Source organism: Canis aureus, chromosome 23 (assembly GCF_053574225.1).
Source record: "Canis aureus isolate CA01 chromosome 23, VMU_Caureus_v.1.0, whole genome shotgun sequence".
NCBI lineage: Eukaryota > Metazoa > Chordata > Mammalia > Carnivora > Canidae > Canis > Canis aureus.
In genome coordinates, this window is record NC_135633.1 from 19633003 (window position 1) to 19658003 (window position 25001).

At 45.2% G+C, this 25001-nt stretch overlaps 1 protein-coding gene across 14 annotated transcripts in view; it reads right to left on the reverse strand.

Annotated features, from left to right (window-relative positions):
* Positions 1-25001, reverse strand: part of PPFIBP2 (PPFIB scaffold protein 2) — a 169894-nt gene that overhangs the window by 72950 nt on the left and 71943 nt on the right. For 13 of the 14 annotated variants that reach the window (XM_077866624.1, XM_077866623.1, XM_077866619.1 and 10 more), the window contains 2 exons: positions 12631-12723; positions 8033-8146 (listed from right to left, as the gene is read on the reverse strand). In XM_077866624.1, the coding sequence (XP_077722750.1) occupies positions 8033-8146; positions 12631-12723 (207 nt within the window). Of the gene's footprint in view, positions 1-8032; positions 8147-8310; positions 8499-12630; positions 12724-25001 lie in introns of those variants that run through there. The other variant, XM_077866633.1, reaches the window with a different exon arrangement.

Here is a 25001-nt window from a genome sequence, read left to right on the forward strand (position 1 = left end):
TCCCAGTCATTTCAAATGGAGTCCACTCTGCTCCCCAAATCCAACTTCTTGGACAACTCTCTCCCTATTTCTGACTGCTTCCAGACCACTACTGTTCTTATCGACCATCTATGTCTGCCCTCCTCTTCTAAGGCAGCGCCATTTGGTTATAGCCTCATTTCCCAAATATCCAGAACCCAAGACAGTCTCCCATTTTCCTCGGGGCTTTGTCTTTTGATCAACAGTTTCTCTACCTAGTTCGGGCACATTCCATTTCCTCAGTAACTTCAACATCCTGTTCTTTCCTTGGTAGTTTCCAACATCCACTCTGGCTGCACCTTTCTTGACCACAGTGCCAACAGGCTTTGCTTCCACTTTGCCTCAGCTTCTCAGCAGGATGACCACAACTTGGCCCTTGCCTTTATCCAGAATGCATTTGCTCTGGATTCTACAATCTTCAGCTCTGAAATGGTCTCCTCTGGCCACAGTACCCTGACCTTTAAAACTTTCCCATTTACTGACTTCAATAATCCTTAATCTTTTTTTCTGTTACCTATTTTTCTTTTCTTTCTAGTTACCTATTTTCTCAGTTTATCAACTTCCCTTAAGTACTATTTGCCTCCTTATCCATTCCATCCCATGAGGTCATTTCAACTCTATCACATCTGCACAAGAACATTCCTCATCCAGTTCATCCCTGTCCCTAGACCTGAAATACATTTGCTTAACCAGAGCCCAGTCTAGGCCAAACCTCAGAGTCTTTTATCTATGTTTCTAGTCCCCATGGCCTGAAAATTGCTGGCAAACGACATTTAATGATGCCAAGTGGTTTTCATACAAATTTACACTAATTAGAGCTGATCTTCCAATACCTCCTGGCACCCTTGCATTCATCTCTGGCTGGTTCCTTTTAGAGATTGTTCCAAATCTTTCCTACTCTCTTCCATCATATACCCCACTGTTTCTCCCTCTTCTCCTCAAATAACCTCTCCTGAAAAGATATTTAAAAATAATCTGATCATTCATTGAAATTACATCCTTTCTATTTCAAAGTTTCCCTGAACCATCTCTCATTCAAATCTGAGATCCACGTCTTAGAGCAAGCAAGCCCAACTCTTCTGTTGGAGAGCCACTCTCAGCACAGTGAGTTTCCAGGTTGCACATAAAAAGCATATGTTCAAGGACACAATGAGTCTAGAGTTTGCCCTGAAATTGCCCCCATCTGACCCACCTACCTATTGCTGACTATCTCTCATTCTCTAGGCTTCATGCCATCCCCACACATCTTGATGTTCAGGCTTTCAAGTTACCTCCCCAGTCAATCATTAGCGTTTGGCTGTGATCTCCGGGTTCTGGTCCGGTTTCTCCCTCCGAAGGACGCCTCTTCACTTGCTCCCTAGGCTCTCCTTTACCTCTGTCCTGCCTGTGAGGAAGTTCCCACCCAGACTGTGCTACACTGAGGTAGGATCATTAATCATCCACTCTGACAGGCATTTAATCTCTTTCACCATCAGCTCCCATTCCTCAGGCTATAAACATGATCAAATTTCTGACATTCGAAAGAACTTTCCCTCTTGACCTTGCCTTCCCTGGAAGCAACCAATCATCAACCCTCTTGTGCTCTTGCTAAGCAAATGCATGCTCTGTGTGCACTGTTTGTATGGATGCCTTCTCTCTTCATCTTCTCACTTGCCCCTTCACAGCTAAGCTCTGGAATCAGTAATCTTTGCTACCTCTTCTTCCTCACCTTCCAGTCACTTCTCAACAAGATGTCTGTATGCCTGCAACCCAGCTTCTGCTTTCCCCGGGTAGAGCACAGAAACAGTTCTTGTTCTGAGGACCAATGTCCAAACTTTCAGATGCAACCTGTACTTCTCAGCTTTCAACCACTTACTATGCTTCGTCCACTTTTCGGTTTAAGATACTACTTGCCACCCCCATCCTTCCTTTCGGTTTTCCTGATCTTTCTTTTTCTCTTCTGTCTCCTTTGCTAGCTGCTTTTAGTCTGTGTCTTAAGAGACAGGTTGTTGGATCCCAAGCTCTCATTCTAAACACTAGAGTTATCTTTGGATCCAGCCTACTTGTCTGGGGCACGAACACAAGGTTGGTTTTTGCTCAGACCTACAGGGTGGATTTGTCTGGGGATCTCTTGGAATCACGAAGCTACCATAAAGTTGGGGGGAGGTGAGATGTGGGGAGGCAGGGGGCTGGAGATAAGGGGGACAGGTTTCATAAGCTGCATTAGTTTTTGCTCTCCCAATTGTTTTAAGGTTGCCTATGGAGAACACGCAAAGGAAGGGAAGGTGGTATGTGAGGCAGGTGATTTTTGTTACTATGAAGCATCATGAAACTAGGTAATGAAACTTTAGGAAAAAACTTTAATGAACAAAATTATCACTCACCCTCTGGTTTCATTCACCATTACCAGTAACCTCTTTCAGAAGAGCAAATACATCTCCTTTCCTGGAGATGGGGAAAAAAAGCTTACATCTCAGAGAGAACTGTCATTTCTTTTTTCCAAAGCTCGGTTTGAGAGTGGAGCCGATAAAAAGAAGTGGCCTCTCAATTTATTCCCTCCTTAAAGGGCCACATCTTGAAGCAATTACTTCCATCTTTAAGTGTGGAACATGACCCAGGGAGTTACTGACCAATGACAGAGGACTGGAGCCAGACTGGCAATCTGAAACCAGAATGAAAGAATGGGCCATGGAAAGACATGAAAGGGAAAATGCGTCCCTGTGCCCTTTGAAGTAAGAGGCCTATGCCATGCCAGAAAGCTGCTTTCATGAGTAACACTGCAGAGAGGTGCCTGTTGTCAACCCAGGTTCGAGTCCAGACCCAGGCCCCACTAATGAGACCATCTCTCTGAACCTCAGTTCCCTCGCTCTGTGAAAAGAGGGTAAAGCATCTAACACACACAGTGGTACAGAGATGCAACATAAATAAGATAAACTTGAGGAAAGCAGTTATTTCTGTCTCAGAAATCTCCCAGGAGGCAAGTTTAGGGAATTACAGGCAAATCTCTGTTTTCTTCACTCACGACTCAAGTGTCTTACCTCTGGAGACAGATTTGTGCTCCCACAGGATCACATACACGGCTCTATTTAATATTCTTTTTGAGACAGAAATGTCTCATTAAGGGTGCTCTTGGGAAATGTATCAGCCAGGTGCTGGCGACACTTGGGAGTTCACGCGCCTGGACATACTGTCCTTGACTCAATGTGTGGGTAGAAATTGGGTATGTTAGGCCCCCAAATCTCCATGCTCAATATCTTAAAACTGGTGATTTATGAGATAGTTCAGTTTTTTTTTTTAAAGATTTTTTAAAAAAATTTATTCAGAGAGAGAGACTGAGAGGCAGAGACACAGGCAGAGGGAGAAGCAGGCTCCATGCACCGGGAGCCTGACATGGGACTTGATCCTGGGTCTCCAGGATCAGACCCCGGGCTGCAGGCGGCGCTAAACCGCTGCGCCACCGGGGGTGCCCAATAGTTCAGTTTTAATAAAACCGCAATAACCATACTCCGGCTTTAAGAGGTGGACAATGTAAAGCCCGTATTGTCATCCTCGTTATACATACCTAAGAACACAGGTTTGACAACTTTCCCAGGTCAACGGCCAATGGTGAGTCCACAGAAAGTTGTCTACCACCTGGGGCTCTAGGTCACGAGGGAGGACTGACATCGAGGCAGGTGCCCTTCAACATTTCCCCAAAGCAGGGGTGTGTCCTCACAAGGAGGTCTGCATCCTTTCTACCTCCCCATTTGGCTCCTCTAGCCTGTCTTCTTTTTGACAATGAACATCTTTTCTGCTCTTGCCACTGGTCACATCTGTAAATTGCTAGTCTCTGGAAGGTGCGCCATTTGGCTGCCAGCTCTGTGTAAAGTCTCCTACCCACTGAGTAGCATCAGCTTCCTCCTTGAAGTCATCGTCCTCTGGAGAAGGGTCAGAGGCAGGGAGCATGCCGAGCAGGACTCTACGGGACTCCAGAGGCCACTTTAGAAAAAGCCGCCAGGGACCTCAGTGCATCATCAGGCCATGGAGAACCTGCCCTGTGACACAGATTTTGTTGCCAGCAGGGTCTAAGCAAGTTATAAGAAGGAGGCCGCTGGTCCATGCCTGTGTTCCTGGGGTGCTAATTCTGGAGACCCCAGTGTGCAGCTATCAGAGATGCTGCTAGGCAATGCCTCGACCTGCTTAGGCAACAGAAGGCAAATGTCAGCCCTGTGAGCTCTCTGTACCTAGGCCCAGACTACCCAGACCTGGGAAAATGAACCCAGGCTGTGGCCTCTCGAAGACCCGTTTATAGATTTCCTGGAAAAGGACTCTAACAGAGAAGGTTCCCTGGGAAATCCACACTGAGACCATACCCGAGTAGGGGCTTCCAGAGGCAGTCTACAAAGATGCTCATAGCTGCCCCCTCGCCACCCTGAGCCTTGCAGGGGGCTGCAGACAAAGATTGTGCCCATCACCTATATGCTTCTCATGTGGACCAGTCCATGCTGGTTTTATCTGGTTCTGGTTTGCCTGTCTAACCCAAGGTCTTCACGTTCCCTTGTTCTGGAGACCAGATGGATCAATGCATAGAAGAAAACAGATGGGACCTGAGAGATTCAGCATTAGCAGGGGCAGGTGGAAGGGTGTGTGGTTCATGAGTTGGGTGAGGCACTAACTCCCTCCCCTCTTGGGCTCCTGCTCACCCTGGAGTGGGGTGAACAGAAGCTGTGGCAAGTCATGGCTCAGTGGGGTTGTGGAACCTATGTAAGCACGGGGCTTGGGCTGTGCTGGGTTGGGTTTCCTTTCCCACAGGTGCTGTTGCAGCCAGTGGAGGGGACAGAGTCTAGAGCAAGGGTTGGAGATTAGAGCTCTGTGGGCCAGGCTCGGCCTGCAGATATGCATGGTGTGGTTCACGCAGCACTTTTTTTCCCCCATTTAAGTTGCCAGTATCTTTAAAACAGAAAGATTTATCTTTAAATCTGATTTCCAACCTTTTATGAAAAATGAGACTATCTAACAGCACTGGGCCTACGTGGGCAGTCAGCTCAAGGCAAGTGGCGGCCGCCTCCTGCAGACAAGGCCACTCCATACGCCGGAGAAGTGCTACCAGGGCGGCGGTGTCAACAGGGCGGCAGTGTCAATAGGCAGTAGTCACAAGGCCTCACGCTGACTGAGAAAGGACCTTGTTCAGAGCCCTCAAGCCTTGGAGCAAGAGGCCAGGCGTGGCTCAGGCCAGAAACAGTCTCTGAGGGCTGGCAAAAAAGAGGCAATTGTTTGCCTCTCTTCTCTGCCTCGGGGATGGGAGTCCTGTATGTTCCTATCACCAGAAGCCAAGAGCCCTGCAGTCCAGGATCTCGCTGGCAGACAAGCAAGTCCCTGCCTGTCCCCAGTACCCAGGACACATGCGTAACACATCCCAACTGTACATGGCCCCGCCTCAGCACTGTGGGGCAAGAGTTAAGTGCCTTGTCAAACGGCATCAAGCAGATCTCAGGAAAGGGTCAGCACGTGCAGCAGAATATTCAACCTGGGGTTTGGAGTGGGGAACCCTAAAAGCTCCAGCTCAGGTTATCACCAAGCCCAGCAGACACACAAGTGGTCCTATGACCTGAATCCAGGATACACCAAAACTCAGTATTCTATACTCCCTTCATTTTATCCTTGAAAGATGGAAAGAACACAGGGAAAGTTATGAGGATAAAAATAACTTGGTTAAGGGGGGGCCTGAGTGGCTCAGTTGGTTAAGTGTCCAACTCTTGACTTCAGCTCAAGTCATGATCTCACAGTCATGAGATTGAGCCCCAAGTCGGGCTCTGCGCTGGGTGTGAAGAGCCCGCTTAAGATTCTCTCTCCCTCTCCCATTGCTTGCGCTCTCTCTCCTCTCCCTCCTAAATAAATAAATAAATATCTTTAAAATAATAATAATAATAACTTGGTTAATTTCAGGAAGGTCTTCAAATCTGAGAGGCTACAAATAAGACCTAGCACATTCCAAATTATTACCACACCATGGCATCTACCTCCATGGCACATGCAAACCACATGCCTGGTATCTCACCCATAACACAAAATAAGATTTAGAATCAACAAGAAATAAAAGGTAACTGAGCTTAAGACTTTTTCAGAAGTCTAAAATCCGGTCCATGGGCTGATGCTTGGGAGGACAAGACAGCAGCCTGCCCAGGTGGTGCTGGGAAACATCATCAGACTCTCCAGCACAGAGACGCTGACAAGGGAGCAGAACGTGGAAGAACAGCCAGGTAGCTCAGGCAGGCAGTCAGGTAGCTCAGGTGCCAAATGCAGCTGTGCTCTGACCCCGGATTACATCGTTACCCGCAGGTACTACCTTCCGGAGACATCAACCTTCTGACATTTTCCTGACATGTTTCCCTTCCGCAGTCAAATCTTCTTGGTCTCTGTCTGGGGTTTTGCAACACTCCATCACTTTCCTCCCCTCCTCCCTCAGCCCCACCTCCAAGCCACACCTCCAAGCAGCCTTGAAAACACAATCTAGTGGGCTCTTCTATCACTCTTTGTGAAAATTCTTTCCTGCCGTGCGACAGCTTTTCCATCAGGCTATTTTCTTTTCTGGTCTTCAGAAGGAAGATTCTGTTTGAAAAAATAAACTCAACTCAACTCCTACTGTTACTCAGATTTTCATGGAATAGGATGAGCAGGAGAAATGCATGCAATTTAAATAGAAAAATCAAACGGGGCCAAGGCTGTGGTAACTTATTATGCAGAGATGAAAAGAAAGCAAACTAGAGAGCAAACAGCTTCTGAGCTCTTGGAACCAGTTTTTTTTGAAGACTGCATAGAAATATTGACTTTAAAAAGTTCTCAAATTCACTCAAAATGAAGAAATACCTAGGAATCAAAACATTTCTCTTAAAACCAAAGGTCAAATTCAAAGCCTGTGTTCATTACCATTCCACCAAGTAACAATATGAATGTTAATCATGACAGTAAAGAATGTTGGAGCTTTGGGGGATCAGTTATCCGATTACACCCATTCCTGTTAAGGGACTGTCATTCGTTAAATAATTAGTGAGTGCCTCCTATGTGCCAAGCAGTACACCAGGAGCTACAAAGCATAAGCCATGAGTGAAGTTTATGTGCCTCTTTCCCAAAATAATGGAAAATGCAAGGATGATTCAAGGAAATTAGATCATCTTGATAGATTTCACAAAATTTCTCATTAGCTTCTCAATGATTCTGAAAAGACTGAATAAAAATTCAACACCCCTTCCTAAAAATTGCAGGTCATCATTTACAATTGCGTAAAACTCTTCAAGAGCAGAATGATTATCATACTTTTCACTAAAAAAAAAAAAAAAAGCCTCTAAGTGACAGTAAAGAAAACTATCCAGCAAGATTTAAAAATGGAAAAAACTTCACGCTGATGTGAAGCATACAAAATCAGAGGACTAAATTGTACCTGTAGTGTGAACAGAGCTTTGTAAATTATATGCACACCTGATGACAACGAGGACCAAAAGGAAACAAGGCATTCAAGAGATTTGAATGGTACGAGAGCAGCTAAATTTTTCATTTTGACAGCCATTAAATTACATCAAAATATTATTGATGAGATAAGTTCTATCAGAAACTATGCAGAGTGAGAGGGGAAGAGTGAGATGGGACAGAGGCATGAAAGAAGCTAAGCTAGGTGACTTTCTAAAACCCCAGATGCCACTAGCAGTCAAGCTGTGTGTGGCTTGAGAAGAGAAGGGTGACTTTGCCAGCAGAGTGCCCCTGAACCTGAACCCGGGCTGGGGCGAGAGTGCCACCTGGGAGACTGTCTAACCAGCCCAACAGGTTATTCCTCTTAGGCCAGCCCTTCCCGCCCTCTCCTCCCTGACTCTCAGTTGGGGCTGGTTTCACCTGCTGTATAAACACCACATGCGGAGCAGCCCAGCCTACCTCCAGACGGGCGGGATGGGGAAGTAAGCAGTGACAGCGTGACCTGGACACAAAAGTGACTTTAACACACGAGCTGCTTTAGAACCCGAGGGCCTTTGCGTGTGCCATCCCTGCCTCCCCACCCCCGCCTTACCTGTTGAAGCATCTCTTCAGCGGCATTGAGTTTCACCTGGTGTCCTTCCAGACACACTTCCAGGTCCCGAATCTTCTCTCCTTGGGCTTCCACTTGGTCTGTGAGGACACTCACCTGTTCCGGGAAATATGGCAATTGTGGAGGAGCAGAAATGGCTCACCTCAAGCTGTGAAACTGCACTGCTAATCTTTACACAGAGATGGCTTTTCTTTTTGGCAGGTGGCAGGTGGGGGGGGGGGGGGAGTGAAGGTTCCAGCAAACTCTAGTTGCTTTCTTACCTTGCCCCTGCCTAACTGACGTGGCTGCGTTTCCCGCTCTTGATGCACTCAACAGAGAAACACCCAACAGTCACGAGAGCTGCCTCTGGGCTGGCCTCCTGCTCCTTATTCCTCTCACAGAGCTCACTCGGGCAGTCTGGACCTCAAGGCATATCTCGGCTGGCTTGCCAGGGCTCCTGCCACCTCATGTGGAAGAGCAATCCAAACTCCTGTGCAAACTAACCAATGACCTTACCTCTCTCATAAGGGTGTGATGACTGCTCACCTATCAGGAGAGGCTTCTGAAGCAATCAAGGAATGTGGGATGTAAAGGGCATGTATTAGCACTGACAAAACTTGGCTCTAGGAACGTTTTTGTGCCTCACAGGCCAAAACATGACTCTCAGTCATAATACACACAAGCCACGCTGCACATACTGTGGCAGGAAAGTCCTCCATCGAAAAATCACCAAGAGATCTTTTGGAATTAATAAAGATCCATTTACAGGAAGTCATTTAAATTATGCCCTCAATGCATACTGAGAGGATTTTCATAGCCTGTTCTAGCAGCAAAACTAACCCCCAGATCCTCCTTTTTATTAAAAAGGTGCCTCAAAGCAGGAAGGTGAAGAAAGAGAATGGGTGGCTTCCCCAAATAAAGAAATCAATGACGGGTAAATTGAGATCCTTTAGACACTTCTGGTTTTTAACCAATGGGTGAGTCATTGCCACTTACATATAGATTATCCTAAGTGATTTCTCAGCCCATAAAGGAATGGTAGTCGGAGCAGGAAGGGGTTAGCATGAATTCACTTCTGAGTGTTTAAACAGACTATCAATTATAAAGCTCCCTTTTGCAAGGGGGGAAAAAAAAACTAAATTGATACCACTACTTTAAGCTTTCCATTTTTATATTCCCAAATGATTAATGAATTTTTGGAACATATTCCTGGAGTTGGTACATAGTGTGCTAATATTCCACTTACAATCCCCCAACAGGAGCCTGCTGCCAATTAGGCCCATTTTATGGCAATTCTTAAATTTATTTTTATTTTTTAATTGAATTTTTTATTTTATTATATTTTTTAATTGGAGTTCAGTTTGCCAACTTATAGCATAACACCCAGTGCTCATCCCATCAAGTGCCCCCCTCAGTGCCCGTCACCCAGTCACCCCCATCCCCCACCCACCTCCCTTTCTACCAGGAGAGACTCCTAACTCTGGGAAACGAATTAGGCCCATTTTAAACACAAAACTTTGTGGTGGCTTTTTCAATCCTCATGACCCAACACTATCAGCAGTCCCGGACTCTTTATACCTACAAACTAGACTTTTTAAAGGGTAGGATTCCAGAGGGTGGCCTTTCAAAGCTCCCTGGGTTCCAGAGTTTCCGTTTGGGAAGGATGTGTTATGGTTAGTCTTATTATGAGGATTATCGTCTGCACCACACCTCAAAGTCATGTGCTGGTTCCCAGAGGAATGGCATGAGGTCTCCTGCATTCCATAGTCTGTACCTCAGCTGTGCATAATATTTCAGCATACACAGGCTGGGGGGTCCTCATAAACCTGAACACTCAATCACTAGAAGAACCATGAAGAGGCACAGAAAACTGGGACAAATGTATAAAGATTCTAGATTGTGACTTTTATTCAATAAAAGCACATAGTTTTTGAGTTCCTACCCTGGGCTAGGCATAATTTTAGGCAAAAGAGGGAATATAGGAGTGGACTGAAAGGGAGGGGGTGAAAATCCTGACTTAAAAAAATTACATTCTAATGAAGATATAAAAGATTTTGGTTTTTAGTACATATGCTACCAAAGCGAGCACAGAAGAGTTTGGGTTTGTTTTTAACTTATTCTGAAAACCAAGTATTTTGTTATATGTGATTTGCCTTGCTCTTCTACAAGTAGACCCAGGAAAACACTCTGGGCATTTCATTTTTTTTTTTTTTTAAGATTTATTTGTTTATTCATGAGAGACATAGAGAGAGAGGCAGAGACACAGGCAGGCGGAGAAGCAGGCTCCCTGCAGGACTCGATCCCCGGACTCCAGGATCACGCCCTGGGCGGAAGGCAGGTGCTCAACCACTGAGCTACCCAGGCTTCCCTGGGTGTTTCAATTAATTCACTCTGACTGAGCTGCCTTGTAAATTAAGCAAAATGCTTTACCATGTTGAGGGGCTAACCAGCTCCACGGGGCCACTACAAAACAGGGTGATGACCTAAGAGCAACTCTGAAAATCTCTTCACAAGCTCCTGGAACGGGAACCGTCAGGATCCACTTCTGACTTCTGTGATAAGCAGCTTCCTAATTGTGTTTGGGTTATTGAAATAGGGATTATTCAACGATTCAGAATTTTTAAAAAACCATGAATGTCAAGAGAACATTCATACATAGGACTTCTTTATTAAAATTAAATTCCTTTAAATAGGAATGTGTTCATTTAGCCATGAAGGTTCCTGGTTCAAAAGTTTGCAAGACCATACTGTTTGCTGCAAGATTTTAAATCAGGCACTCTGATTAATCATGTCATTGGGATGGACTTTTAAATTACACATCCCTCAAAATATGTGCAGTATAATGTGCTATATAATCTGGTTCCTCCTACCTCTCTGAAGGCAGTTCCCCAGCAGACTTCTTCACGGTCATAAACTCCAGCCACACAGACCTTGCTTCTTCCCATACACCGAGCTGACTTCTGTCCTGGCTCAGGGTGTGTGTTGGATGGACCACCATCCGAGGGGCTTCCTCCCCAGCTTAGCTTCAAGGACTCCTCCTCTCAGGGAGGTCTTCTCTGACTACACAATCCTTACCTTGATTTATTTTTCTCCATAGTATTTATCACTGCCAGAAATGTTTTATGTATTGGTTTCTTATACACACATGTGTATACACACACACAAGCTCTGTAAGAACAGGGAGTTAGTTTATGTTCTTCATGCTGGTTTTAGGTGCTACAACGCTAGCACCTAAAACCAGTGCCTGCCAAGAACCCCTAGCACAGGGATAGGCCTCATGTAAGAATGTTCAACTGTATGTCCTGCCAACCACTCAGGTCCTTTTTAATGAACAAATTAATGGAGAAAAAAAAAAAAACCCAAAGATACAAAATTATGTAATTATATATTTGGTCTGAGCTTAATTTTTTTTAAATAGGGGCAGGACAGGGGGAAAAAATTGAGAAACAAAGGTCAAAATGTTAAACTCTTTCTGACTTTCCAAAGTTCCTAAAATAATCATTTATTGGGGCACCTGGGTGGCTTAGTGGTTGAGCGTCTGCCTTCGGCTCCAGTCGTGATCCCAGGATTGAGTCTCACATCCAGCTTCCCATGGGGAGCCTGCTTCTCCCTCTGCCTCTGTGTCTCTCATAAATAAATAAATAAAATCTTTAAAAAAAATCATCATTTATTACTTTTACATTAGGAAAATGAAGTAATAAGGTGAAACAGAAGGAAAAAAGCCAAACATACCACAGCCTCTTCATTCCAGTGCTCTAGGCTAAAGCCCACAGTCTGTGGAGGGTTCCAGAACTCTACCTGCCCCCTCTTCTGTTTCACTACCAGTCTAACCTACCACCCTTCAAAAATCTTTTTATTGAGCCAGGATTGAGACATTCATCTTCTTATTCTCCAAATCAACAAGCACAGTGTCGGATACATACCAGACACCAAACAAATGCTTGATTTATGCATCTGAGAGCTAACACAGCAAAGAACCCCTAGCACAGGGATAGGCCTCATGTAAGAATGCTCAACTTCATGTCCTGCCAAGGAACATGACTTTTCAGCACTGAAAATGTTCCTTTGACTATCTTTCTCCATACAAGTTTTGGAGTTTCTCTCTTTGAAACAAGCGAGTCATCAAAGGCTCATTAGCCCATGTTACTAGCTCCAGGGGATTTGGCCTCAAAAGGATCAGTCTAGATCTGGCTCCAGAGGATTTGGGCCTGATCCAGTTAGCATCCACCCTATGTCCATATCACTCATGGCTGTTTTATTAGAGACAGAAAGACATGTCTTATCTCCCTTACAAGACTTCTGGGCTCCTAGAGGACAGGGTCCCATTAATCAGGCTGGATACAGAGCTTCCAGAGTACAGAAGGGGTTGCTCAGTATTACAAGATGAATAAATGAATGCGTTCACAGCCCCACAGCCAAGTCCAGTTAAACTGGGGCTTCAGTTACTTTCTGCTTTGTTTCAGGAAGATTCTTTTTAAATACATATACTTCAGGAGCAAGATATACCCAGCAGAACAAACCTCTTGTGCTTCCCTCCCACCTAGGGCACCTACAGAGTTGGAGGTAACAGGATAAGCTGTTTCCCATGAAAATGGACCCACCTGTAAAATGAGGGACTCCTTATCTCCTTCTAGACGTGCCAAGCGTTCCTGGTACGTTTCATTACTAGCAGCACCGTGGTGATTTACCTGGGACTAAAGGGGAAAGAGTGGGGGGGAGAATACATTTAAAAGGCTGGAAGAACATCTTACCAACTTTCAAATGAAGTATGCAATTTGTGAGGACAGTTTCGCTGGTTGCATGTACAAAACCACCCACCTAAACAGGAAACCACAGGATTTCAAAACTACTACGAGAGGACCATTGATAGGTGTGCCTTGAAAGCTGGCCAAACCACCCCCTGGATGACCTCACCCTTGGCCGGGAAGGTCTTGATGGAACTCCAGACCCAGCGGTGCTTGACTTGACTGGGCATGTTAGGTCTGGCGTAGGCGGAGGCACAGCCTGCCAGAGCACCAACAGCAATGAGTTTACTCTTTGAGAAGGCCAGGGGGCTCGTACCATTCACCGAGGAACTATGTGGGAACATGTCCCGCACAGATCTCGATCTCGCCCAACTCTCACATGAGGGTTCTCAGAACTGTAGCACACTTTACAGCATGGAGGCCTTCTTGAGCACCACAGAAAGCACAGAGGATGGGGAACACCAGGCATAAAGCCCTTCATCCATTCACATGTCCCTTCCAGGAATGGCCAGTCCCTCCCCTCCATAAGGGCTCCAGTGGCCAGGCTGGCATGCTGTGTGCTTACTTCTCTCAGCTCTAACACTGCAGGGAAGGATGAAACATCCTGAGAAGACCCCAGATGACAGCCAGAGGGGCCTCAAAGAGCTAATAGGGAACAAAGCATCCAGAAACCCAAAAACAGAGGAGGAGAAGATGTGAATTGGCAGGTGGAAGATAGAATTTATAAAATGCCCTGAGCAAGAGACAGGAGGCTGCAGGCACTTTTCGGGTGTGTCTGACCTGATTGTAGGCAGGGAGGAGGGAGAGAGGTGGCTGCTAATGGGACTCAACTGGCCCAATGCCATCAACACTCCCTTCCCTCATGCTTAAAGGAAGGCTGAAACTCAGAGGCCCAGAGTAGGCCATCCAGGGGCTTGGCAGCCTGAGAAAGCAGATGTTATTGCTAAATGGGGAAGTGACAATCATCATAATCTGGGCTAGTCCAGGGGAGTAAATGCTCTGAGATATATGAGGCAGTATCCTCCATTCCAAAGACAAGTCGTGGTTGAGCAAAGGAGTCGGTCAGAGAGGGATCAAGGCACAGAGGTCCAGAGGTGGCCCGCTTCTCCTGAGCCCATTTCCCCACATTCCAACCTTTAGAATGGGCTTGCCACCATCTCCCATTAAGAAAGGGCATCTCCTTCCCTCCCTTGTCCCTCGCCTTCCCCAGCGCACACCAGGTAAGGGCAGGAGACAGAGCCAGGCCCAGACCTGCAACATATTCAGCGACTAAGCATTCTGCTTTCAAGCCCTGGAGTCTCACTTGTGAGAGAAGCACCTGCCAGTGAAGGTGCAGTGGGAGGGCCAGCCCAGGGGCCATTCCCTAGGGCAGCTGTACCAGGCATAGGCTCTAGGCTACCCAGGGCAAGGCGCCCACCACCACACCACTGCCCTTCACTCCAGCCTCTCTCTAGTCTGCATCTTCTTCACTGTTATGGAAGTTCTTTCATACTACAGACAAAGGGCCTTAACAATTACAAGTGACTTCTTTGTATTGATGGCAGTTTATTGTTGTGACAATGCTGGTCCTCACGTAGCCAAACACCAACTAGCATGCAAGGATATAATTATAACTCATGTTCTCTCAGAACCTCAAAAGAGAGGAAAATAATTCTTAACAGCAGGCCAAGTGCTTCTCTGTGAAATAATTCACATGATGGTGAGAAAATGACCCAGGACCCTAAGGGAAGCTGGGCAATGTCCGACCCCAGTGCCAAAGTCAGGACATGTAAGGGGCCACCCAGCACTGCTAGCTGCCACGCGTCCAGCAGGAGGTCCAGGAGAGAAAAACCAAAAAGACTCCCTCCCCAAGACTCCAGCAAGCCCCCACACCACGGTGCCTCAGTCAAATGGGTCACAGTACGTTCTTCATGTTATAAGTCTACCCATATAATCACCCAGAGACGCAGCTATTTTTACAACCGACCAAAAACGAAGTTGATGTTATAAGTTCAGTTAACATACAAAATGCATGCCAAAGAGTCTGTAGCAGGTGCTAGATGTAAGTTAAAAAAAAAACAAATCTGGATCCACTCTAGCAGCCAGTGGAAAAAGCAAACCACAGTGAATTACAAGATGCACAGATCAGCATGGTAAATAAAGTCAAACTGACTGCCTAGGAGAAACGTAACTATTCCTACAGAAAGGAGAGACTTAAAGGTTTTCAGAGACTCTCTATGCAATAGGGTAAACATCCAATATCCATGATGTTATCCTCACAGTAACAGAGCCCAGCAGGACTCACTGCCTTCCTGTGATACCTTCTAAATACATCAAAGGATAATGGATCATATGGGCCAAAGGCAAAAGAAATTCAATAGGACCAATCCAATGTGGCCCAAGCAAAGTACTGTAGATACAGACCAGGCCCTTATGCAGTGCTCGGCATGTGTTGGGAACTGTTTAGAGCACTTTAAGTGCCTTAACTCTTTTAATACTTCCCATTACCCTGTGAGAGGAGTACTATTTTGATTCTATTTTACAGATAAAGGAACCAAGGCATAAAGTGTATGAATAAGGCATAAATGTATATTTTGCCTAAGTGACTGCGTAAGTAAATTGGTAAGTCTTCTGTTATAGCTTAATTGAGGAATCAAGTACAAATTTGGTTTAATATACTGGGATTGTATGAAAATTCACTTGAAATAAGTTTGAAAACACTGAACCTCAGTGTCCATTAATAGAGGAGTAGTTAAATAAGCTATGGTTCATCCACATTATAGACAATCTCTGGCATTTCAAAATATGAGGTAGATATTTATGAACTGTCACAAAAATATAAGACCTATTAGATAGTGAAAAAAGCGAGATCCAAGGAATCATACAGAGTGATATTAGAAAACAATACTCTATGGCTCCATGGGTATAGGACATATGCATGAAAATAAATAGACTCAGTGTCTGGAAGGCTACACAGCAACCCGTAACAGTGCTCCTTCTGGGGAAGTGCCTGGGCTATGGAAGGCTGGGGTGGGAAGTTCGGTCAAGGTGGGCTTTTATTTCAACCATAACCATTTTTTGTAAGCAGCTCAAATATTTTCTTGAAAAATTAAAATACATTTTAAAATCCAGAAGCATTGAGTACCTACAACAATGGTTCCTGATACTTCCTTCCTCCCACAGCAGCCTTGAGGGATACACACCCTGTCCCAGCAGGCACGCTGGTCCCTAGGATGGTAATGCTCCTGGCAGAAAGGCACCTCCCTTGCCCCAAATCACTGTTTGAGCACCTTCCCCTCTCATTCAGTCTACCAAAATCACCATTGTTCTCTAGTAGGCTTTCAAGAGGTATTCAACAACAGTGAAATGGAGACAATGTCCCGAACGCAAGTCTGCGTTATCACCATCCTTTGCTTTTCCTGACATGCAGAACCAGGTCTTCGCAATCCAGTTTCCTTAGAAAGCAAAGACCAGGATAAAACATCATCTCCACTGAACACAGAGCCAAGAAGAGGATTATTTTAGAATTACCGTGTTGAATGCCACTACTCATCAGCCAAAGGTGAGGATGTCATTAGGGCAGAAAAGGCACGTGGTTATGAAAATTCATTCCAATTACTCAGAAACATGTTTTAAAAGAGTTGAGACACAGCTCTGTTTTGTCCTACTTTGAAAAGCGCTTGTTTGTCCAAGGCTATACTGGTTTCCCTAATTCTAACAGTGGAATTGCAATAGAAGGCTCGGACCAATTTGGAGATTGTACATCTGGATCCCTGGGTGACTCAGGTTTGGGAGTCTCTGAACTTCTTGTCCATGTTCTCTATGAGGTAAATCAGTGATGGGGTAGCTGCCCAGTTCTCCATGCATGTGAGACTCAGGCATTCCATGGAGTGAAGAAGTCAAGCCAAATTCTGAAGGGTGCTACACGCTAAATTTCTATTCCTCCACATTCTAGTGTGGCAGGTGAATTTAAAGGAAAGTTCTACCCTGTTCCATTCTTAAAGGATAATCATCCCATTGATGAGTAAAAGCGACCTCTTATTTATATTCAACTAATGATGTTAGCCCCCCTAGGCTGGACCTTCTAATAGATGACTGATGTACTAGGTGGGATATACATCTATCTGATGTTCTCTTCTGTTTATGGTTATTTCTACAGATGTGTCAGAAGAAAAAGGGATCTTCTCATTCAAATTTTCTATGGTCAGAGCTGCTCCTCAATCTATAACCGATATATTGTGTGGAACCAAGGAATCTGTGTGCTCTATGGAGGTGGAATGGCAACTATAGATGGACACTTACATGTCCTCTTGCATCTTCACCAAAGAATGCCACAGTACAACATGCTTCCTCTCCCCTATCACAGAACTGAATAGATGGGGAGTTCTTCTTGTACGTATGTTGTCAATAATTGGCAAACTTCAGCCAATATTATCAAAGCCAAATCATCTTTGCTTTTACTAAAGCTTTGCTCTCAAGAGTCTGGGCAATCCATCCTCTAAAAGCCAGAACCCTTGAAGGCAAATATGAGACACAGTCCATATGGTCAGATCAAGGTCTTCCTGAGGCTTTGACAGTGACACTGCAGAAAGTCCTCAGGAACAGAGAAAAAAACACAGCACCTTGACTCTCAAAAGGTGAGAAAACTCCAAATGCTATTGCTTCTAGGACTGAGTCCGCCTAATATACAGCTTCAGCAACCAACAGTCTAAGGCTATTGTCTAAGCCATTCTTATCTGGAAAAGAAAGGCTTTAAGATGATGTAGCAGCCATGCAGGATGTTCTATGGTTGGGGTCATAGAATTGATCATGAAAGTTAATCAGCCTTAGTGATTAGGAGGGCAGGGAGAGGATGGAGAGAGGACTGTGTGTGTCCAGGAAGCAGAGCACTGGCCAGCAAGATTCCAACATGGATAGTTTTTACAGAAAGGGCAGTTTGGACCAAACAAGGACATTAACCTAATCTAGACTGAGTCTGCCTCTACCTCTCCCAGAGGTCGGTGAATAGAGTTTACTATTGATAAGTTCCTCATGCATGAGAGCTGAATGCCAGGAGACTCAAGAAATAGAGCAGGCTTTCCATATCTTGGGAGGACACTGCATTTTAATTAGGGATGAGATTATCCAGGGACAGTTAAGGCCCCCAAAAGAACTATGGTTACTTGTTTAAAAAAAAAAAAAAAAGCAAAACAAACCTCCAAACTAGGCAATTTTCCTCTTGCTTTCTTGCTCAGAGGGAAAATAAATGAAGACCAATATGAGAATTTTTCTGAACCCTGGAATCTACTCTGTCCAGAATAGACTGGATCATCACCTTTACTGTAATCACACGGCACAAGTGAGGGCTGCCATTTTCTTAGAGATATTCTCACCCCTCCCAGCCACCTGATCCATGTGCAGATGGTTGGATCCTTCCTCTGAAATTTTAAACTTGGGAATAGAAAATGGTAGTGGTTGTGCTAGAAGGTTCTTAGGTTTGTCAGTAGCCACGTTTTCATTCATATGGAAGCAGCAGGTTTACAGCCGGAGTCAGCTAAGAAGCCAACATGCATGGGAACACAAAAGCCAAGAAGAAAAGAGATGGTGACATTCTCATCTCTGGTTCATGTGGTGTAAAGGCAGCAATATATCCCTGCCCTTCCTGTTGGTTCCTTCTTAACCTGCACGGTTCAAACTAAGGTTCTGTTGCTTGCAACCAAAAGCCCTGGTCAATGCATTTGTCTCAAAGGGTGATAAATCAATTGACCAAAATTTATTCTTTTGGAATAAAGAAGGAATTCCTGCTATTTGGAGAGAATACTAAGTAACAGAGGAATTCTGCCTACTGTTGATTTCTTGAACTGGCAGTTGAAGAAAGAATAGTCAGTTCTGAGCCAACTATAGTCAAAATCAGGAGCGAGGGCCAAAGGGGATCTATTTTGTAGCACAGAGTGTATCTGTGTGGGATGTACTGGGAAAAAGACAGCACCCAGTCTCCTTCATGTGTGAAATGGAGAACTTCCTATCTACCATCTGTTGGCCTCCATTATTTCCCACATTGAGCAAAAAGGTTAAGGCAGGGAATGTTACAAAATTCAACAGGCCAATGAGTATCAACCGGGCATGTGTGGTGATGGGTGGGTGGGTATAAGGAAAGAGAAAAATAAGTTAAAACACAATAAACAAGAAGGTAAAGTAAGGTTAAAAGGATGAGTGGGAAATAAAAAAAAAATGGGTAATAAGAATATGAAACCACCTCACCACCCATTTAAGAAGTTCTTTGCAAAGACTGACCTGTCCTACACAGCTGTACAAACGTAATGTCTGGGAGCACCGAGGCCAAGAGCAACAGGTTCCCTGTACCTACCCTTTGCCCAGCTGGAATTCAAGGCAAGGGATCCCTGGAGACTTTGCTGTGGGCCTTCTATATGCATGTACAGAATTCCTACAGCTGCCTGCTACACAGGCATGACATCTGCAAAATGACAGCTAGGAATGGCTAGAGACAGGGCTGCACTAATCACATGTGATCTTGAGTAGGTCACCTCATTTTGGTTTTCCCAGCCTTTAAATGGAGAAAGTATACCTCACCAAGGAATACAGAGGATCAGTTAGGTCATTAAGCACAAAAATGTATGGGAATACAATTACAGAATGTTTTTTATTGAGGGATGCTCTAGTATTTCAGTTTGTGAATGATCATGGAAATATGGAAATCATTTAAATGGCTTTGTTTAAAAGACCAAAGTACAGTCAGAAGCAGTTCCTCCCTTGTACTGACAGTTTTAATTAACTCAGTCTTTTTGTGCAAGAGAACAAAAAGGCCGTGTTTTTGATCGGGATACCTATAAAGTATCTGTAAAGATCTGTACAAATAGACCAAGGGAACAATAACCAAAATACTTTCAGTCTGGAAAGAAAAAAAATGCCTAAGTGACAACATAGACCCCACTGCTAGCTAAGAGCTCTGGAATCATGCCTGTGGAGCAAACAGTTGAGGACGTGTTCATTTTCCACTGTTCCTGAAAAGATGCCCATGTTTTGAGTCAGATCTACAGGAGCACAATTTTTTTCCTCCTTGTGAGCATTTTGCTATGTGCTGTAAATAATATGTGCTACATACATTATAAATGAGCACAATGAGAATTTCAATAGCTAACAAGGACCAATCATAAAAACTTGAATTATTTCTTTTCTAATCTGGAAGTTGAGTCCAACTTAAGTTAAACATGAAAATTCCAGACGAATCATCCCTGGAGCTTCCTGAGAGCCCTCACCCTCTGGACTCTAGTGGCTAGTTAGATTCCATGATGCTTGCTCACTCTTGGCCTGGCCCCTCCATTGTAGCTTGGCCAAGGGATAGCCATGTTAGGTCTCTGTGGAGTTCTGGATGGCATGCTTAATGCCATGGCTGGGAGCCATGCAGAATCCCCAGGAGGACCTTTCACAGCCCAGCCAGTCTCTGCCAGTAGAGCATGCCCTCTATGTATGCTCTGGTCCATTCTAGACCATTTCTGCAGCCTTCCCCTAACTGGTACATGCTAAGAGACCTCCTGTCAGCACCTCACTTCTCTGAACATGGGGGAAGAGCTGGTTCCAGAAGAGTCAAGGAGGGCAGACAAGAGGTCACATGGGGGTATCACGTGGTGTGTAAGTATGGAGTGTCGGCTTCCCAGTGTGACAGCTCTAGCCATCCATTGTGGTGCTATTCAAAACCAACAGCTACTACTCAGAGCTGCTGCCCCGGGGTCTGAAATACATCTGCCTTCCTTTTTATTTTTATTTTTTAAAAAGATTTTATTTATTTATTCATGAGAGACACTGAGAGAGTGAGAGAGAGGAAGAGACACAGGCAGAGGAAGAAGCAGGCTCCATTCAGGGAGCCTGACGTGGGACTTGATCCCGGGACTCCAGGAACACATCCCAGGCTGAAGGCAGCACTAAACCGCTGAGCCACCGGGGCTGCCCTGCCCTCCTTTATTTTTTTAATTAATTAATTTATTTATTTATTTATTTATTTATTTTCCTCCTTTTTTTAATATCAAGATCTGCGGTCTTCACCAGGTAAAGTCACATTTCCTTCAGTGCTTCTAATAAGCTGTGAATTCCAGTTCCTATAGGATCCTGGCCACAGTTCACATATTGTCCCAACTGGTTCAGATCATTTTATAGGATGATCCCTTGCTTGAAACAACATGGAGATTTTGAACAATTAATTATATGGGCTAAGCCTTGGCCTTAGATAAGTCTTGGGATGGCTCCCCCTTCTTCAGTCATTAAAAACGTAGATGACATGTGTTTTCAGCTGAATAAGAAAACAAGAGAAAATGTGTAGTATTTCCAGGCTGCCTGGTCAAGGGATTTTATCAAATCCAGAAAAGCAATTTCAAGTGAGCCGTGGCTGCCAGGCATGGGGGAGACGTCAGAGTCTCTAAGGCTAGACTTCAAGCTCAGAAGCACTACTCACATACCAAACTTCTCAGAAACTTGAAAAATGTTGACCTTAAAAAATAAAGGGGACCAAAAATAATAAAAATAAGTGGATCATAGAGGCCATACTCCATTCCTGTTACACAGTTCAGGTTCTATATCAGAGAACAAAGCAACATGAGTGTAGGCAGTTGCTTGTAAATACAAAAAACTCCTTAGATTTTTTGGTTCGTGAGTTATAGGACTTTCTGGCAGTTTATAGAAAAACAACTCTTCCCAGGACCAGCTCTACCTTTTCTAGGCAAAGAATAGTCGAGCCAGTTTGCTTTCTTTGGCCCAGAATTAAAGAAGTTTCTTACAAATGCAGTATGAGTGGAGTGCGAGTCCAACAAGAGAGATCTATCCTCACCTTGACACCTCTCTAGGCCTTCAACCTCTTGGTTTCAATTATATATGAGAGGAGGATATGTGTTACTGGTAGAACTGTCACTGTCAAATGATCTAAATGACCACCTTTAGGGGAAAGCAAAGCCAAGTTCATAAGCAGCAAACAGTCTGGTTGACTAAAGTTCATGTAATCTTAATTTATCTATTCAATGACTCAAATATTCCTGAATACCTACTAGGTGCCACTCTGTGCTGAATAAATGATTCAGTCTCTACCCTCAAAGAACTCTGTAGTCTCACGGAGAGATATGATAAATATAGTCACAGAATAAGCCAGCAGCAGTGGCACAGGAGAGAGACGAATCAGTTATACCCTCAAGGAAGAAGAAAGGCTTTCCAATGAATGAGTTTTGAAAGCTACAAAGGAATCTCCCCAGGAGAATGAGAGAACAGCATCTCTGGAAAGTCTTCCCAATATAGAAAAATGACCCACAAAACTGTAACAATCACTACCCTTCAGATGCTCTGCTTTCCCAAACTACACAGAAAACAAAAGATACCACGAAGACCATCATCTAGAAGCTCCTCACTCAAGGAGTTAGTGTGATGCACAGAAAGGCTCCTAACTGATCATCCTAAGGAGCATGTGGAGTGAATGAAATGCATTTGATTTCCCAAGATCTTGTTCCAAAATTATAGCCTTGGATAAGCTTGGTCTCTGCTAAATTCTCCTGAGGAGGTGGCTGGATACATAAGGGACCTACAGCACTGGGCTGTAGAAGTGGTTATCTTGCAAAGAGAATCTATTACTCTCCAGGGGGTGGTGTGTGTGTGTGGGGGGGGGGGAGTATAAATTCTTTGAGTGATGCATGTTCCTCATCTTGCCAATATCAACAGACACACTGGTTCATTGTTATTAAAAACATTTTCGGGGACAGAAGGGCAGCATCAGGTGCTGGGGTTGGGGTGGAGAGGGTGCTGTGACTGGAGACATGAGAAGCAAATGCTCAGTGCCTCTTGGACTGTCTGGACCCGCTAAGGAGCCAACAGTCAAACTGGCACAAGAGAAAGACCCATGAATGGAAAACATGGGATTAGGTGGAAGGCCAAGGGAGGAGTGGGTCCTCTGGTCACAAGATTCCCAAATGGGAATGAATTCCAGGGGAAATGGATAGGAAAAGTTGCTTGCAAACTGGAGGCAGGAAGAACACTATAGAAAGAACTTGAAAGAGGTCATTAGGGACAAAGCCGGTGTTTGGGAGTGGGTTTGGGAGCAGTCGGGAAAGAGTAGAGATGGTGAGTTTTCAGCCCACTCATTCGAGGTTCCTGATAGCGAAAGGCAGGCAGGTTGTCAGGCAGCATGGAGAGGCAAGTAAAGGTCAAAGACAGTCTTTTTTTTTCTTTTTTTTTTTTTTTTTAGATTTTATTTTTTTATTCATGAGAGACACACACACAGAGAGAGAGAGAGGCAGAGACACAGGCAGAGGGAGAAGCAGGCTCCATGCAGGGAGCCCAACGTGGGACTTGATCTCGAGTCTCCAGGATCAGGCCCTGGGCTGAAGGCAGGCACTAAATCGCTGAGCCACCCAGGGATCCCCTCAAAGACAGTCTTGACTTGTTTTTCCCTAAGATTGGAGGAGACAAAGAATGGAGGAGAAGCATTTTCTGCCAAGGACAAGGATGAGCAAGCAGGGTAGATGTAAGAAGAAATGATCAGAGGAAAGAGAGGCCGCAGAACCAGACTGGGTCAGGAGGACAAGATCCCAATCTAGCCTTGGCCCATGAAACAGGAGCTGAAAATGTTGGCTGTGAACATTGTTACGTTTTGTGGTGAAGGGGAGGGAATAGGAGAGATTCATCTATGGGTGACTTCCCCCTCCCCCCAGTGAAGTAGCTAGTGACATCTGCTGAGAGGGGAGCATCAGGCTGGGGACAAATGGAAAGGTGTGAAAGGGCTGACGCAGAAGCCGGAGAGGGAAGAATGCAAGGAGGAGTCCAGGATCCCCAAGCACTGCCGCCAGCCCTTGGAGCTACCAACGGCTGTGCTGCTCTGTAGTATCTACAAGCTATTTAACAAATGGCCCTCGTATGATGTCACCTTGTTAAACCCTGCTGGGAAAGAGGCCTGAGGGCCTCTCCAAGAAGCTGACAGACAGGAATCACAGGTGCCAGAGGTCAGAGACAGTGGAATTCTAGCTCCTACATTATGCTGAGGAATAGGATGCTTGGGCAAGTTGGGCACATTGGCTAAAGACGGGATATACCTAATAGGAAATTGCAAATGGCTAAAACTCTTTAGTAATCATCCCCACTGCTATCCTCCTTGTGGTCTTGAAAAACCTCTCCATCCAGAATCACGGCGGGGCATATGGCTCTGGAGCAACCAAAGGCTGTCAGTTATGGTCCAGATCACCACTACCATAAATAAATGTCTACAATGCATTTTCTCAGCACTTTACATACATCGCATTATTTATCCATATTTTATAGTCGAGGAGATTGAATCACAGGGGGGTTAAACCAGTTATCCAAGGTCACATGGAGCAGAGACCTGAGCCTAAAGAGCTGGATCCAGGTACTGTCAGCCAGTAGGAGTGGCTTCCAGAGGCTGATGCCTACTTCTCCCCCTTGCATTGCAGTCCCACCTGAGCAGAAGGCAAGTCAAGGTCTGGAGCTAGGATGCCTGCATGTCTATTTGTCCTAGCGGCGTTTCCGGCCCAGGCTACTGGATCAACCATTTGAATACCAGATGACACAGAATAAAGTCTCAAGTTAGCAGGTTGAGCTCATCCCACATTCTACTACAGAACCCAAGCTATCTGCATTGGGGATCCAGGGTAATTCCTTTCTCTTTGAGACTTTGGGCTAGAAGTTGGCTTTAAACACTGAAAGTGCTAGAAGCCAAGCAACAGTGTGAAGATGCTGACAGTGGGATTTCTGTTCCTGGGAAAATAAGCTCCCCTCAGAGGGCAGTGGGTGGGCCCCACAGACCCTGCCTGGAGCTATTATTAGAGACTCCCTCGTGACCATGTGGGTTGGATCCACGGATCTCAAGGCAGGGCAGGTGTGAGCTGTTTGTGAGTCAGTCAGGAACCAAACAGCTGAGGGACAGAGGCCCTCTGGACTCCTGCGGCAGATTACCTTGTCCTTGGGCTCTGTCTGTTGGAGAGGGAGCAGGAGGGGCAGCTCTGGTTAGCCTTCACGCAGCAGCCATGGCCAGGATGGCCAGAGTCAGTGCTGCCGGTGCCTCTGGTTATTCACCATGGGCCAGGTCACAGCTGCCTCTTTTAGGTCTTCAGCTTGAGATCTCGATGTGGAATGCAGCAAGGGGCGAGAGCCGGAGGGAGGAATGGCCTCACACGTGCTGCTGGGTGAGAACCAAACTGGTCTCACCATTCCCCTTTCAGTTCCCACCTTCCTCATAACGGCCAATGGCAGTTAACGGGTATGGC